The 17545-nt window shown below is 48.6% G+C and overlaps 1 protein-coding gene across 2 annotated transcripts in view; it reads left to right on the forward strand.

Annotated features, from left to right (window-relative positions):
• The window catches only part of Hoxa3 (homeobox A3), a 44189-nt gene that overhangs the window by 24297 nt on the left and 2347 nt on the right, over window positions 1-17545 (forward strand). The window contains exons 3-4 of one of the 2 annotated variants that reach the window (XM_057772862.1): window positions 5148-5230; window positions 16195-16843. In XM_057772862.1, the coding sequence (XP_057628845.1) occupies window positions 16315-16843 (529 nt within the window). In that variant the 5' untranslated portion in view covers window positions 5148-5230; window positions 16195-16314. Of the gene's footprint in view, window positions 1-5147; window positions 5231-13108; window positions 13297-16194; window positions 16844-17545 lie in introns of those variants that run through there. The other variant, XM_057772868.1, reaches the window with a different exon arrangement.

Here is a 17545-nt window from a genome sequence, read left to right on the forward strand (position 1 = left end):
AAGTATCCTCTGAGGGAGTAAGAAGTATAATGACACCCCAAAATACACCCTAAGCAAAGGAGAGTTGAAAGAGTTCACTGTTGGAAGAAAGCCAAACTCTGATTAGGGTCACTTTCCTCAGTGCTGGGGGAGGGGTTTTCTGTGCACATCCAGAGATCTAGACCTAAATGGTGAAAAAAAAAAAAAAATGAAAACTCCTCTCTCTATCTCTGTAACCCTAGTACTTGTTCATTGGTTGAAATTTGATACTCAAGACATCACACACACACACACACACACACACACACACACACTGCACATAATATTAGAACTGCCACCTGGCCTTGAAGCAGAGCAGTTTTGGGGTTTGTAATAAATGTACAGGAGGGAAGGGATGTTCACCTACTTCTGTAATATCAGAGGGGATTTAAAACCATTTCCATTAGTGGGACAAGCTCAGCCACCCTTGCTGCACTGAGTACAAGTAAGCCCAGGGGCGGGGGTGGGGGAATCTGTTCTCTGCCTGTAGGTAAGCTAGCTTTTAGAAAGAAGTCATGGGCTCTAGTCTCTGAGAGATCAAGAGAATTCATGGGGAAAGGAGTATACACATGGCTTCCCAAGTCAGGAAGAACCTGGCATAAAGTGCATTTTATAAGGTGTGAACAGGCACTGAGCATTTATGGAGACAGTGTAGCAACAGCTACAACTTATTAACTCCACTACTACACACACTTGTAAAGCAAAATTAAATCACACTGAAAATAGCAATTTCCCCAGGAATCATTAATCACCTCATACAATAAATACTTCTTTGTAATTCAACAGCAATTCTGAAAGGCATTCTCTGGGAAATGTCTTTGGAGGAAAGAGGGGTCCTCTTGCAAATAATGCTTTCTCAAGCAAAGAGGCAGCATCTTGCTTGAATGCATATGTATTTACACACACACACACACACACACACACTTAGGCTCTTAGTGGAAACTGAATGTCAAGCCGCAAAATCTCAAATGGCAGATTTTCATCACTTACGGTAAATTCTTGTATTTCTCCTCAGTGGGGAAGGAAGGATGTGAGACACAAACTGGCTTCATTCTGGAGCTATTGGTGGGTAGGTGAAGGGGATGCCTTTCATTTGTCCATTCAGAAAAGGGAACGAGAGACAAGATCCTTTTTTAATGCTGTTTTGGCATAAGATGTCATGTTTGCATTGATGATTAAGATATTGGTGTTTTGCAAAACCAAAGTTATTGAAAAGGCTATGAATGATTATGCCATTTCTTCATGGTGGGTGTTCTATTTGTGATCCAGGCAGCTTTTAGGGGAGCTCGCTAGAACAGCTTAGAAAATCTCACTGTGCACTCTGAAATCGTCCATTGTCTGCCCTTTGTTAGGGCAGACATGAGAGTTCACTGAGAGGACAGATTTTCTATCTCATTAATTGTTTTTTTTTTCAAGCAAACCTACTAGTCCTTCAAACCCTTGACCTTTAAAGACAGTATTTTGTGTAAACTCTGTAGTTCTCTTACCAAAACGACCCTTGCCCATGCTCCCCCTCCCACTTTTCCCCTCTTTTCCTTCCATCCACAATCATCCCCTTTAGTCACAGAGCCAAGCTGTGCATGCCTCTGGAGAGAAAAGTTTTGTCAACATCTGAAATCAACCTAAATCGGGTAGGAGACACTTTAATGGTCACAGTTTGAATTAAGTACTTAACACTCTCCCCCTTGAAGAAAAATGGCAGCTTGCAGGCTTTCTGTGCTCGTTTCGCTGAAATCTACGATATACCCGGTGTTTTATTACAGCAGGAATTCATCTGTGACAGGCATAGTGGGGTACTTAATACCCAGGATGGAGCTCATGGGAAGATTACCCAGATATATGGGGTGGGCTCACTCACACTGTCTCTGTCTTTATATCAGCAATCCCAGAGTGCCCTAGTCCCTCTACTTCTTCCCCTTCTCCCCATGTCTCCTGGACACCACTATTCCCCTAAGCTCTCAAACTGTGCCACTGTCCCCTGCTGCCTTCCCTCTAGCAGTTCCAACACAGAAACAGATCAGCAACTCTTTAGAGTGGAAGGAGAGACACTCCAAAGAATAAATGTAGTAAATGAGGACCTCGGGCTTCCCGTCCCCACGAGTGGATTCTGTACAAGCAATAGGCCTTCGCCATGATTCCCTTGCTGTCTGCATCAACAGGTGTAGTCCTACTAGGAAAAACTCAGTCCTAACCTTTTCCAACTGCTGTTCTTGGCATCCCTTTCTTATATACTGCATCAAGGGGGGAGAATTCTTTGTACTTAAAAGAAGATGGTATGTGCCTGGTGGTGGTGGTGGCACACACCTTTAATCCCAGCACTTGGGAGGCAGAGGCAGATGGATCTCTGAGTTTGAGGTCAGCCTGGTCTATAGAGCAAATGCTAGGATAACCAGGGCTACACAGAGAAACCCTGTCTTGAAAAAACAAAAGGAAACAAAAAGGATGGTGTACAGGGAAGAGGAGAAGAAATAGGATAATACCAGGGAGGCATCGTGAAACCTTCTAATCTGTAACTGCTGCTTTAGAACTCAGATGTCCTCATTTCTAACCTGAAGATGTTAAGTGTTCAAGACGAAAGAGAACTGGGGGATATTTTAGTTCAGTTGTCTCAGTGTACAGAAGAGGAAACTGAGGCAGTTGGATGCCTCTCTTCAAGTTCCTTATGCTAATGAGAATGTGGGTTGCAGAACCTTTGGCATCACTCAGGATGGGCAGAAGTGCATCGACATCTTTCTGCTGCAGGGAAAAGAGGAACAGAGGACTGGAGATGGGTATCTAGGCCTGTGCAGATGTGTGGGGTCGCAGGTGTGTGTGTAGTCTGGAAGAAGAATGGATGTGTTTTTAAAGCTGCCCTGGGAGATGATGTAACTTATCCTTGCCATTCAAGCAGGTGCACTGGCCACTGTGCTCAGGTGAGGGTGCCTACAGGGATGGTGGCCCCAGAATGATTAATTCTGCAGTGCTCAACCAGGCGTGTCCATGGCATTCCCTTTTAGGACAAGAATGGTTGTGTTTTGGAAACCTGGGGAACAAAAAAAGCCAAGTATGAACCTTGCTTGCCACTGATAAAGGTGTAGCGCCTGTTAGAGTAGGAGATATTGAAATTGTGATCTTTGTGGTCACGTGACTCATTAAATAATTAACGCAGATCGTCAGGAATGGATCTGAGTCATCAGGGCCTCACTAGGAATGCATCTCTCAGTAGTGAGACTTCATCTTCCTCTTTGATTTTTAAACACACACACCTTCAGACCTATCTCCAAAGGCTTAATTTAACTCCACCAGGAAGGCAGAGCCTTTTGGTGTGGAAAACGGAGCTGTCCGGCGCTTACCAGGTCCACGGCTTTCTTGTAAGATTGCTGCGAGTCCAGGGAGGCTCTGTATCCAGGGAAATGTGAGTTTCTTCCTTCCTTCCTTCCTTCCTTCCTTCCTTCCTTCCTTCCTTCCTTCCTTCCTTCCTTCCTTCCTTCCTCTCCTCGTAGTCATATCCTGGTTGCTGACTAAGTGGGACAGAAGTGCAGACAGTTGGTAATGTTCTGATTCACACTGGGGAAGGCTGCAGAGATACCACAGGAGGAGCACGCGGCTTTGTTCAGTTTTTCCCGGCGTTCATAAATCACTGGCGCTAGGCAAGCGAGGGAGCAAGTAGACACCAAAAAAACCAGGAGAGGCCACAACGGCTGCAGCCATTGCAGAGCGAGAGACCTGAACAGTGTCTCTCAGTGACTCATTAGTCTGAAGGATTTATGGGGAACAGGAACCATGAATATTAGATTTAAGGATAAAGAGATAGCAACAACAATAATAGCCATAATAATTACAATACTCCCAAACCTTGTGTGTGGTAGTGGTGGTGGAGGAGGGCTGGGGCACAGCAGATCTTTCTGGGATGAGGTTGAGAGGCAAAGTACATGCCCTAGGCCCCCATCCCGCTCAGGATCACATCAGGAGTTCCAAGGCTAGGGGTATCTCTCCTTAAAGACACAGAACGAGAGCTTGCACAAAACAAAAGGGTCACGAGTGGATTCTGGTCCTGAGCATCCTTATGGAGGGTAAAGGCTGTGGGTGCATTTGTGGCAGAAGGCAGCTGCCAGTTTGCTGCCAAGCCTCAGCATTCTAGGAGGCTCCTGAGCCAAGAGTCAGGCAATTCCCCAGCTCCTTGGTACTTCTTTCCTGGCTATCAGCTGGATTGCATAGGTGTAGGGCAGACCTACACAGGGCTGGTTTGGAGCAGGCTGGCAGGTGGGTACTGATTTGGTTAGGGTCAGGACCGTAGAAGCAAAAATGCTGCACAGACCCACAGAGGACTTATAAGCTGGGGTCATTCTCTGCACTTTCCTGACCCCTCAAAAACCATCATTTGGCCATTTTCTAGTTAGCAAGCAAGGGAGTGCTAAAACAGGGAGGCATGAGGCTGCAGTAGAGTCGGTGGGGGCTGGGGGGAGCGGGAGGCTTGCACCGGTAGGGCTGGTATTTATTGTCCAGCACTTTGGTCTTACTTGGTTTCTAGCAGCAGGAGTTGGTCCATTCTTAGGGACTGGGCACTGCTTTAGCCCACCAGGACCAAGAAATAGCTTGCCCAGTCCTTCAGTGAACCAGAAGACAAAACCTCCCAAGACTGCCCCTGATCTGTGAACTGAGCAGGGCTCTGATTTCCCGCCAACAGAAATGAACGCTATTAGTGAGGTTTCAGCAGAGCCTGTGATCGAATGCTTCCAGACAAGGCTTCCCATTGTTTGCAAAAGAAAATAAAGCTTGCCTTCACATTCCCTAAGTTGGGGTACAAGCGGAGCTCTGCCAGCGGATCCCGCATCACCAGCAAAGCCATCTTATTCCCCCGCAACTCATTCTCCACCCCCCCCAAGCTATACAAAAGGAAAAGGAGATTGTGGGTGCAGAGATGGAGTATGTATTTGTTTTACAAAAATAAATCACCATCTTCGGGCCATTTGTAGACTGGAATATTTCGAGCTATGAGTGTGTCTCATGGACCAGTGCCCTGGCGACAATTCCGTGTCCGCGTCACCCTGGGGCCACCCTGGCGCCCACAGAGGACACATTTCTAACTCCAGTCTTCATTCCCTTCCTTCACAGCCACCATTCACCCTCTGCTGTTTATTTGCCTGCAGAGTGCCTGGACACTGGAAAAAGCGAATCCCTGAGCACCTGGAATCGAAGAGCATTCCGGGTTCAGATTTAAACACCTTTGGAGGTAAGTGTTGCACCAAACTCTTTCTCAGGCTTGGGACTTTGCACCAGGAGGCAGGGAGAAGTGTACCTCCCCCACTCCTGGCAACTAGAGCTGGCTGAAAGAGGTTTTGGTCAATATTTAACTTTGATAGACTTTAGAGCTGGGCTGCGGCATGACCATGTGGGCATGAGGCAGACAAAGAGCAGGCTCCGAATCCTGTAGTAGGCAGGGGCAGAGGGTGTAGAAGCAAAAGAAGAGGTAGGGAGAGCCAGAGGGGTGTGTTTGTAACTCTCCACAAGCCCCAAACAGACACCCTGCTGCAAACCAGAAGCAGGCAGGAGCCAGGGCAGCAAGGTGACTGCAGTGTGCTCTGTGGCTGGGGAGACTGGACTGGGAAGCTGTGTGTCCTGAAATTGCCAGCCAGTTCCAGCTCTGAGTTGAGAAAACTTGTCTCTGCCACCTGCGTTCTGTCTGATCAGAAACTTCTTGCGGTGGCAGTTTTTCCAGAGTGCAGGCCCTGCTCAGGCAGTCTCCTCCAGTCTTTCCTTAGAGCAGACCCACAGTGCTTTCTATAGGAAAAGCCCAGATCTTCTAGCTCTGAATGTTTTCTTTTTCTATTTGGAGCAAGGGAAAAACTCCTTAAAATTCTTTTCAAGCTCTGGCTTAATTTGTTCTTTTAGTTTGAGATGCAGGGAGGTAATTACTGTGGTTTATTACCTTGTAAAGGAGCTATAAATTATGGTCCTGTGGTCCTGTTTGGGGGAGGGATTGCTGGAATAGTTTTCAGAAGTTTAGTGCGAAAGGATGAGTTTGCTTTGTTCTTTCAGGGGTTAAACTTTTTTCCCCTGGTGCTGGGATTGGAACCCAGGGCCTCTGCACATAGTAGGTGAGCACTCTACCACTGACCTATGAGGTACCTCCAACCCAGGGATTACTTCTTTTAAAAAAATAGCCAAACTTTTCAAATTTTGTGTCAGTTTTCTAGGTCCAAATCTTTCCTAAAATTTCCTCCCCAGACAGATATCAGGTTGTCAGTTAATTCCAATATGCTATTTAATTGTGCTTTATGGCTGGGATGCGGTTTGGGATACCACTGTTTTTATCAGATAGGAAATAAACAGTCCTGGTAATGGAGTTACTGTCTCAGCTGTGCGTGTCTGTTTCTATCAAGCATAGAAGGAACATTTTAGGCATTTACAACTCAGTGTGTATACATGATTTACATATCTGCAAGTAACAAAGAAACTGTCGACCTTGAGAGCTGCAGGAGTATAAGATGATATACACATTCACTGTGTCTCGAGAGCTGAAGCACATTTGTACTGCGGTTGTAACCACAGGAAATATCTCATGGTAAATAAAGATTTATCATTTAAGTATAGTTTTGATAGAGAAATCAGATTGCTGTGTTTGAGAACAGATATATCTAATCTGCCAACAGCCTGACAAATATTGACTAATAGTCTGTATGCTTGGTCACCTGCTCCTCCCGAGCCAACTTTCCCCCAGTTTGGCTCTGGCGGCCTGGCTCATAGCTTGGGTTCTCAGCCCTGGCCAGAATGAGGGGAAAGGGTCTGGTGACCACCCTCTCCAGCCAATTTTGCTTCAGGAAAGTAGAAACCAGGGTGCTGAAGGGAAACTCAGCTGTTGGGTGCCTGTGGGGGTTGCCCAGCCTAACTTTACCCTTACTTCTCAAAAGTTAAATTTCTTTTGACTGCCTCAGATGTCCAAATCACCCACATCAGTTCTTAATGTTAATTGTTAAGCAGCAGTTGGCGCATTAATGGATATGTTAGTGGCATGGAGGCTCCAGAAGGGGATTGGGATGCCAATGGGCTTCACTGAAGCTAAGGCATTTCTCTGAAGCAGCTCCAGGGACTGCTACTATTGACTTATGGCCTCAAGAGTTTCAGTTTGCTTGGAACTGTTGAGAGGGTTCAGAAGGACCCTTCTTATCTTTGCAGAAACCTAGGGAAGGGAGTTGTTGGGCCACATTTCTAGGTCTCTCTGTGGTATCTGGAAAGCTCAATGTGAATGACTGGCACTGGGGAATGGGTGTCATGTGTCACGTGGGGCAGACAACACAAAGATGAGTGGATTGACTCCTTTAAAGACAGAAGAATATATTATGGAAGCCAGCATTTGGTCTGTTCTTTATCTCTCAAACCTGGGCTAGACAGGTTTGGATTCTTGCTTTCCAGCACCTGAGTCAGCCATGGCTAGGATGGTTTCTATGGAAGTCTTCCAGCTAGAACCCCAGAAGTGTGTTGCCACCAGCTTAGGCTAGCACTCACTTCCAAGGTCATGATTTGAACACCCCCATCATTCATGAGAAAGTCTCTTGACTTATGTTCTCAACAGACTCCCTTTGGGTCCCTTCTGGTGAGAAAAGATGGGGAAACCCATACACAGTCTCCTGTAGTTTCTACAAGTAAGTCCCCACACTTGGGGCCAGCTGAAGAGTAACCCTCCAGGAATAAAAGACACTCAAGGTTCAGAAATCAAGACTAGGGATGTTTAGACAGTCTGTGAAAAGGTTGAAATGTGTGGGTGATGTCACCAAACAGAAGGCAAGAGTAGGGGTGGAGATTGGGAGGACAGTTTGTTTGCTTTAGCCAGGTTCTACTGAGCAGAACTGGTTCAGTTCAGTTTTAACTGTTAGCTGTAGAGTTGTCTTAGGGCTAGAGTATGCCGAACAGTCTACAGGGAGGGTCTCAGGTTGTCTTGTAGGTTAGCACAGGAGACTCCAGTGGAGTTCAATGCTTCCCCCTATTTCAGAGGCAATTAGATCATTTCCTCTTACATTTTTCATCTTTAAATGCATATAATTTCATGTATCACTCAGCTATGCACCGAGGAAATGCATAAGTATGGGTTTGGCTAGGGCATTAGGTCTCTCCAGATTTAGCAAATTCTTGAGCCACAACTTTATAGTGGAGCATGGCTTTCCTAGTAGGTTGCCACTGAACAAAACCACTGGACTTGGAGAAGAGACATTAACATTTTGTCAGGTAATTATAGGCCTATTGGTTTCTCCAGTGGCTGTGGTGTGTGGCGTGGGTGTTAGCAAACTCCATACAATTGCATGCCATGAGGAAATCTGCTGACTGATCCACCGACTAGCCAGTCATTTCTGGGCTTGGCTCTTGCCTTTTGATATCCAGGTCTGTGGGTCAGAAAAGCCTGGAGGGGGTAGGGTTAGGCATGGCTAAATTCAATTTGTCTGTAGAAGAGAGGCCATAGGAAAAGTTAAGTGGACACTAAGAAAACAGAGAGCATTGCTGTTTCCTTATGTTTGGAGCGTGTGTAAAGAAATGGAAGTGCAGATAAGTTCCTTTGTGTGGTATGTATGTGTGTGGGGTACCCCCTCATGGTCCTGCTGCTAAGACAGAACTCCGACCCTCCTACCCTGGACAAGATCCCCTACTTTTCCTCCTCCAAATCGAAAAGTTCTGTTTGGAAATCTGGTTCCTTCAGTGACTCCCTATTCCAAATAAAAGGATTTAAGTTGACGTGTAGCCACGTGAGCACATAACAGTGCACATTACTGTGGCGTTTGGAGCGGAGACCCAGGCAGGCTTCGTCTGTGATTACGTTTTCTAGATTCTCTTTAGAGCGAGAGCTTCCCCCCCACCCCCACGCACCCACCTCCTCCTTCTCCTTCTCCTTCTCCTTCTCCTTTCCCTTCTCCGGAGCAGGCGCTCTTCCAGCGGCTTGCAGTTTTCAGTTCTCATGGAGCAGTTCTGGGCAAGCTAGCCGATGGGACTCCAGGCCATACCAGGAGGATGGAATTTATTTTAAGGTATTTCCTCTGATTGTTCATATCTAGAGTGAGTTATGGCTAGGAGAGACAAAGGTCAGGCGAGGAGACACTGGATCATGGACAGGACCCTCAGCCTCTGTCTTCCTTTGTTTCTGTTTTAGAACCGAAAGCAACTGAAAGATTCCCAGTAGCGCCTCAGACTCTGAGGTTAATTCCCTAGAAAATATTGTGAGGCATAAAGGGTATTTGGGGGCTACTAGATGGACAAGCACTCTCTAGTATTCGGGTTGCTTTGTCCCACTGCAACCTGGGGTGAAGTCCCAGGAGCTAAGCCCCAGGCAGAGGAAGGCTTGCGTTGTCTGAGGTAGCTGGAAGCTGTGGTCAGGCAGAGGTGGCCGGCAAGAGGCTAGAATGGCCAGCCCTCATGAAAAGAGTGGGGGCCAGCAGCTGAGAAGGGGAGCCTCTCTCCATTTGGCCAGTGTTTACTGAGCAGGATGGAGGGTTAGGGCTGACCTGGGCAGCCTGAGCAGATGGGAGAGGAAAATCAATGAGGACGATGTGCAGATGCACTGCCATTTTATTGATGATGCTTCCAGGCACTTTGTCCAGTGTTGGGTTGCAGGGGCAGAGTTCCCCTTGCCGGACCCAATGAGTTCAACCTGGAGGGCCTGCCATTGTTCCCAGAGCAATATCTGCCTGGGACGGATGGAGAAAGGCAGCTCAGACCTCGGGGAAGCTTGGTGTGCTGGTGAGCCTGCCAGTCGCCTGGAGGTTGATTTTCTTTTCAGAAGGGGATTGGGGCTCAGTTTGTACGTCCATCAGCATTTTTTGGTTTGGGTGTTTGCTGTATACCCCCAAGACAGCCTGAGTTAAAGAACTGGCCTGTGTGCCCAAGATCAGAGGGAATTTTGTAGCTATCATCCTCAGCAAGCAGAGACAGGTATTTCTCTGGCTTTATATTCCCTGAAAGGAAGCTGTTGCCAGCCTGGAGGCAGATGAGTTAGACTGCCTGCTTCCAAAGCACTGTCCAGGCCAGGGCTAATTGGGCTTTGGGGACCTTCTGCTCCTGGGAAGAGTGGAAGGAAGTCTTTGGAAAGGTGGAAGAAACTGTGCTTTACTTTGCTCCTTGGAGCAGAGAAAGGGGTGCCTGGTGAGGAGTTGGAATCAAATTTGCTCTCTTTAATAAAACAAAAGGCCATATTTCCTTATTTACAAAACAAAAACAAATCAGGCTTCCTCTACTTGAGTGAGATTTACTTTCCCAGAAAGAGCCGATTCTGCCTTCCCCATGTCGACCTCGGTGGTAACAGTCCTTAACTGAGGCCATTTCAAGTGCTCTAAAACACCCCTTGGAAATAAAATGTTAGCTTTAATTGCTGTTCAATTACTTGTCAGCATTTCATATGATTTATGACCCAGTTCTGGTGCATTTTTGACCCAGTTAAAGACTCATAAATAATATAGTTTGACTAGAAAGAAGGAGAAATGGAGTATAGGTTTGTTAGAGACGTCTTTTTATTGTGGCTTCAGTGCCGACAAGCAGAATAAATATCTAACAACAAGCTCTCTAAACTGGTTCCATATAAAAGCATGCACAGTGAGAAGCCAATAACTGCTTTCATAGGACACGGCAGTGTTTCCCTCCCAGGAAAGAGCTAAAGCCACTGTTATGGCCAAACGATTAGCTATTAAAAAGACTGGTCCCCCTAGGCACTCCAAGCACCAGCCTCAACCTCACCGGCCAGGGCATTTCCTCAATAGCTTCCCTCCCCATTCTTGGATTTTAAGGCTTCTTGCCAAAAGTTACTCCTCACCTACCTCCCTGGCTTGCACAGATAGTCTTGGAGTGGTGAGACCTTTCAGAGATGGGTAGGACACCCGTTTGAATGGCAGAAAGGTCCCACCAGGCACCTTCATTGCTCCAAACACTCTGTGCCTGAGAAAATGCTTTCTTCTAGTACCTCTGGAAACCATGGGATTTAGGGAAGCTCAGAGGTGCCACGCAAAGAAAAACTTGGCGGGTTTGGAGAAGCCGGGTAAACGGTGGGATTTGCCTAGAAAGCTTACCCGTGGCAGTGAGCAATTTCAAGAGGTGAAAATCCAATAGCGTATTTTCAATCGCAAGACAATAACAAACCAACAAAACCCTGCTATTATAAATAATTAATTTTAATCATCTCGCCTAAGCTTGTTCCAAAAACCAGTCTTTTGGATTTCAGATGTGAGGCATAAGGCCGGGATACAGACCCGAGTCTTGAAATCAGAGATCTATTTTGCCCGCTGGGGCCCACCGCCCAGAAGCCACCTAGTCGCGGGTCAGTAGAGGCCCTGGTTTGAGTTGAGCTCTCACCCAAGCTCTCCCGTGGTTCCTGCAATTCCTCAAGTCAGGCCTGGTCCCAGCGCTTGGGTGACTGGACTTGGTCTGGTTGAGCCGCAAAGGTACCGCGTTGCAGACGGCCCAGCCCCTTGCTCCAAAGCTCTCAGCCCCTTTGGACTAGACGGTCCACTCCCAGGTCTGGTTCTCACGGCCTTCCCTGCAGCTGGCTTAGCTGAGAAGGCGGTGAGAGTAGCGTCAGCAATTTGGAGGAGAAAGTGCGGGTTGATTATTGACCCACGCCTTCTTTCTTCAAATGCCACATCCGACCCTGAGGGTTTGAAGAGAAAATGCCGCGGAGCGGATTTTTGCGGCCGGGTCTCACCTCCTACACGTCCCGGCTCTTCCCTTTCAAGTTGCGCCGCTGCAATATGCCATAAGGACCAAGTGTTTGCTGTTTTGTGCTCTGTTTACAGCTTTGGGGAGCCGAGTCATAAATCTTACCCAGCCATAAATGACAAAAACCATTGGTATGCATGAGGCCACCCTGGCCCGGAGTGCTTTTTGATTTCTCCCCTTTCCCCTGGCTTTGTTTTTGCTCTAAGGTGACACTTTGGCTCCCTGACAATTTAAACATACTACTTATATTTTTAACACCTTCCTTTGAGAAAGGACCCTTGTTGACGCCTCCGAATTGCATGAAAGCGCTCTCTCTCTCTCTCTCTCTCTCTCTCTCTCTCTCCCCTCTCTCCTCTCTCCTCTCTCCTCTCTCCTCTCTCCTCTCTCTCCTCTCCTCTCTCTCCTCTCTCCTCTCTCTTTTCCCATACTCCTAACCTAGGGGAGTTTTCTTCTGAAGCTGGGAAGCTGAGGAAGGTACTGGGAATGATCCCATCCTCTTTAAGATTTTGGCATATAACCAAAGAAATTCAGCAGGCCTTTGCTCTAGCCGGCAAAAGGAAGGCCACTCAGCTAATGAGGGGGTGAAATATCATGGGTGTCCATTTGTGTTGGTGTCGGAGCCTTATCTGTCTTCTTTGTAGGCGACCTCCTTGCGTGCAGTACAATGAAATGGGCACGCAAGAGGTGGAGACTCAAGTTTCTAGGTATCTTTGTGTATGCCTGAGCCCAGAGAGGTTCCTTTCGCTGTGGGGACAGTTGTCTATCTCCCCAGGACACTTCCCTCCTTATGGCCTAGAAATATAACCGAAGGCAGTTGAGTTGCATTTGAGGATGTGTCTGGAAATAGGACCTATCCCTGCACCACAGGGACTGGCTTTGGGGTGTCTATATTGGGAGAGGCAGGTGAAGTAAACTACCCAAAGTAAGGGCAACTCATTTCTCTTTCTCCCCCACCCCCAATAAAAATGTCCAGGGCAGGGAATTGCGTGGTTTCTCAGACAGATTCTTAAGAAATAGAGCCCCGCACGAGAGCCCCTTTGTGAGAGCCGTTTGTCCTCATTAGCATAATTTTCCTGGACTTTAGTGACGCCTAGGAAGGAGAGGGAGGGCGTGGGGTGGGGGAGGCCGCCCTCCTCCCGCTGCCGCCGAGCTCGCTCTGCTCCTGTTCCTCCCCTCGCCTTAGCCCCATCCCCCACGCCGGCGCTTCCCTAGCCGCTCGGCTCTCCCCTCCCGCCCGCCCCGGCACCCCTTACCGCACCCCCCAACCGACCCCTGCTCGGCGCAGTATTCATAAGAAACATACCCAAGTCGGTGCCACTAGCCCCGCGGAGCCCGGCCGCGCCAGCGCTTATCTGGGGCCGCGGCCGCGGGCAGGGCGGGGGCGGGCGTGGGGGAGGGGAGGGGAGGGGGTCCAGTAGCCCCAGTCCGCCTGGGGCCAGCCGCCCAAGCAGCAAGTCGCCCCGCTCTCCGCGGAGCCCCGGCCTCGGGGGTCTCCCGCCAGCCCGCCCGCCCGCCGGCTCGGCGGATGCTGAGGGTCGTTGGCCATCCCGCGCCGAGGGGACCCGGGGCCGTAGCCCAAGCCCGAGCCCGCGGCGGCCGTCAGAAGTTAAGGTAAGCGGGGCCACCGCCGGCCTCTCTCAGCGCTGAATGGTGGAGTGTACGTCTCGGTGATTTATGGCTGCAGACTTAAATCTCGGTTCAAGAAGAGTTCACAAGCCGGAGCTTCCTCGCCGGCAGTGACTGATACCCTCACACTTCAGTTCAGGCCGCGCTCCCATCCCCGCCCCCACTCTCCCCTCTTTCCTAGCCCAGACCCAACTTTTCTGGGTTGGTGAGAGTGGGAGGAGTGGACTGGAACACTAGCTTCTATCTCGACGGCCCCTTTCGAACTCGAGTGAGGGCAGCTAAGGGAAGGAGAGGGAGCGGAGTCTGGAAGAGGTGGAATTTGGGCATACCTTGTGTGGAGACAACGGGTTTGCTTCCTGTACTCAGTTCAGCCTCCTCAACTCGCTTCAGCTCTTGCACCTGGAGGTTATTGTCCGGGACCAGATCCTTGTGGAGGAATCTCCCTCCACCCTCAGCCCTTGCTTGGGGGGGACAAAGCAAAGTTTCCTGGCTGGCAAACCTCCAACTTCTTTACTAGGTTGAAAACTTTGGGGGCTGGAGGGGGCGGGTTGTGTGGGCTCTAAGGTGATTGTGGACCTCAAACAATGGAATCTCTAAGTTGAATTCATATTTTAAGTTTGTGGACGCTGCCTTATGCTCTTTGATTTTAAAGATTCTTCTTGTTGTTGTTATTTTAGAAGGCAATGTACAGCCTGATGAAGAGGCTAAAGCAAGCAGCAGGCTGGTATAGCCTGTGCTAATGGCTTAGAAAGTCACTAGAAATACTGCACGTTCAAAATCAATTTTGTTTCATCTAATATCTTGCTGTTCAAATGTCTAGAGTAATTTTCTTAACCTGACGTTTTACCTTAATCAAGCTTGGTATCTCAAAAATTTGTAATGACAGGCATTAACACTGCCAAATATAATAGGAACTGTTTTCAGTGTAAGAACGAGCAAAGTAGACATTAAATTGTAATTTACTTTTAAATTTTATTTTGCCCTTTATTTACTTTCCATAGTGTTATCTGTAGCTTCCTAGACATTTCCAAAAGGGAAACAATACTCCAGGGTTCATGGCCACGCACAATAACTCTGGATAAGTGCTGCTGTGATTCTTTATTGAGGTTCTGGAAAATTAATTGTGCCTGTTTTCCAGATGTTGATCAGATTGTTGGTTTAATGATGAAACCTAAGGGAGTTTATTATTAAAAACAAGATTATAACCACCCATTGGTGGATACTTGCTATATTATTTTTCTGGTTAATATCTGCTATTTCTAGAAAAGTTAAATAACTCTGGGATCGAATAGTCACAGTAGGGGTTTGAAATGTAAACCATTATCTGTGTGGATTTGCTGGTAATTTTCTTACTGGTCAGAGGGACTAGCATTCTGAGTGAGTGTGAGTGTGTGTGTGTGTGTTTGTATGAGTGTGTGCACATGTAAGACTCACAGGGAACTTTACTTGCTGAGAAATAGAAGTTTACCCTGCAAAAGTTGAAAACCAAGAGAATGCAGATTTCACTTCTAACAAACCACTTCCTAAATGAGATTTTTTTAGTTGCTTTTTAGGTTTCTCTTTACTTAATATTTCTGGAGGAGGAAAATAAACCAAATAACAAATATGATCAACAACAGTATACAAAGATCAGGGAAGTCTGGCAGGAGTTTATGGTTTATGCTTCCATGCCTCCTCCGGAGCCAAATGACCCCCATACATCAAATTGCATAGCAGTTTCTAAGACAGAACCTATTATCGGTAAGTTGGAAGGAGAGTTCAAGCCGTGGTCATGGAGATGAACGCTGGTTTTTCAGGTTCCTGGTGGGTTGTTTTTTCCCTCTAATCCATCATGTTTTAACAGGTAGAATTTGATAGTTGCCCAGAATAACAGCACCTCAGAAAGTCCAAGGCAGGAGAGTCTGGGAACCTCCTGTAACTTCGAAACAGAGTCTGGGGTGACTTGCTTCAAAGAGCCTGAAAAACAGGGCAGGAGAGAGGGTATGGACAGTTACAGGGTTTGAGTCGAGTTTGTGACTTATGGGTGGGGTAGTGGTGTTTGTCATTCCCAGCACCCCTCCGAGGAGAGAGAGAGAGAGAGAGAGAGAGAGAGAGAGAGAGAGAGAGAGAGAGAGAGAGGTTCTACCTAAAGTTTTTTCTCTCACCGACCCACTTCTTGACCTCATAGGGTTCATTTGGAGGAGGTTGGTCTTCTTCACCGAACTAGATCAAGTTAACTACCCGATAGGCTCAGCTTCTGAAGTTCATCATGGTCTGATAGAGCCTCTGCCTCTCTCTCTCTCTCTCTCTCTCTCTCTCTCTCTCTCTCTCTCTCTCTCTCTCTCTCTCTCTCTCTGTGTGTGTGTGGTGTGTGTGTGTGTGTGTGTGTGTATGTGTGCAAACCTCCTTTGAGAGCTCCAGGAAAAGGCTGGCTAGGAAGAAAGTCTGCCTCTGTTAGGGTTTGGGGACTAATATAAATCCTAAAGTGGGGTAATGGCGACCCCTTGCCCTCTTGAGAGTTCCCCCAAAGTCTCGAGAGAGCCTCAGCCTCTACAAAGGGACGCCACGGTTTCTTCTGGAAAAGAAAGACCCCAACCTAGCCTCAAAAGCCTTCCTCATTTTGGACTTCGACTCCAGAGACCCAGCTTCCAGCCCTTACTGGTTCTGCTCCTCTCTCCGAGGAAAATCCCCCAACTCCAGACCCAAGTTAAGCAAATATTTGTAGCTGCCAGTAAATTCCAGCAGCTTTTTATAGCGCGGCTCCCTGCGCCCGGGGCCACGTCGTGCTGCTAAATATTGCTGACCACTTTTTCTTTTATGGCTTTCATGTCACTTAGCTATTGAGAGTAAGATGGATTTGCGCGGAACCCTCACCGCGCTGCACTTCTCCCCCCCCCCCTTCAGGTCTGCGTGGGGCGGCCATTGGCGGCGGAGTGTCACGTGACCGCGGGGGCGTGCCAATGTGCTCCCTTACGGGTGTCAAGCCCCTGTCAGAGTGTGCGCTCACGATCGTGAAACATCGCGATGCAAAAAGCGACCTTCTACGACAGCTCGGCGATCTACGGTGGCTACCCCTACCAAGCAGCCAATGGGTTCGCTTACAATGCCAGTCAGCAGCCATACGCGCAGCCTGCGGCTTTGGGCACCGATGGCGTTGAGTACCACCGACCCGCCTGCTCCCTCCAGTCCCCCGCCAGTGCTGGAGGTCACCCCAAAGCTCACGAGCTGAGTGAAGCGTGTCTGCGCACCTTGAGTGGCCCTCCTAGCCAGCCCCCAGGTTTGGGTGATCCGCCTTTGCCTCCACCTCCTCCCCAGGCAGCACCCCCAGCCCCACAGCCTCCCCAGCCGCCACCACAGCCCCCTGCCCCCACTCCTGCAGCTCCCCCGCCTCCCTCTTCTGTATCCCCCCCTCAAAGTGCCAACAGCAACCCTACCCCCACCAGCACAGCCAAGAGCCCCCTGCTCAACTCTCCCACAGTGGGCAAACAAATCTTTCCCTGGATGAAGGAGTCGAGACAGAACACTAAGCAGAAAACCAGCGGCTCCAGTTCAGGTAAATGGGTGCCTTCTGGAGGTGGGGCCTGTGGCCAAGCACTGAGCCTTAAGCCACCTCCAGCCATTACCAGCACAGTCTAGTAGCCGTGGAAATGTACTCCCGCACTCTGCCCCCCCCCCACACACACACGCAAGGAGAAAAGTGTTTCCAGAATCTTTGCTACTTAGGGGGCTGATAAGGTTTCTGTGGCAAGGATCCCCCAGACATAAACCTAACCTAACCGAAGTCCATCTGGACTTCTTTAGGGCAGTGTGAGCCTGGCGAAGTTGGAATCTCTCCTTGTTCCACTGCTGGGACTTGAGACCTCTAGGGAGAACCATCCGGAGGGCCTCTGTCTCTCTAGGCAAAAGCTCCTCTTTTCTAAGCAAACAGTGGCATCCTCCCATACAGAGATGTGGCAGAATAAAAGCAGGCCTAATCATCACCCAAGTCAGAATCAATGCTTTGTCTATAATCAAAGCCAGTGTTTGCTGCAGCAGATGGAGTGGCTGCCTTAGCTCTGGGCAGGCCTTGCTCAGTCTCAGTACAATGAAGGAGGCAGCCGGGCATCTCCTGGGGGAGGGGATTCAGCTTATCTTCCTAATGGGAACCACATGAGGCTATGGGAACTGGACTCCTATAGAGGAGCCTCAGCCTCAAGGCCCAGGGCTTCCTGGTCCTTTGGTTACCTTGGCCCCTCCCTCTCCAGTTTCCATTGCT

This window comes from Chionomys nivalis, chromosome 1 (genome assembly GCF_950005125.1).
Source record: "Chionomys nivalis chromosome 1, mChiNiv1.1, whole genome shotgun sequence".
Lineage (NCBI taxonomy): Eukaryota > Metazoa > Chordata > Mammalia > Rodentia > Cricetidae > Chionomys > Chionomys nivalis.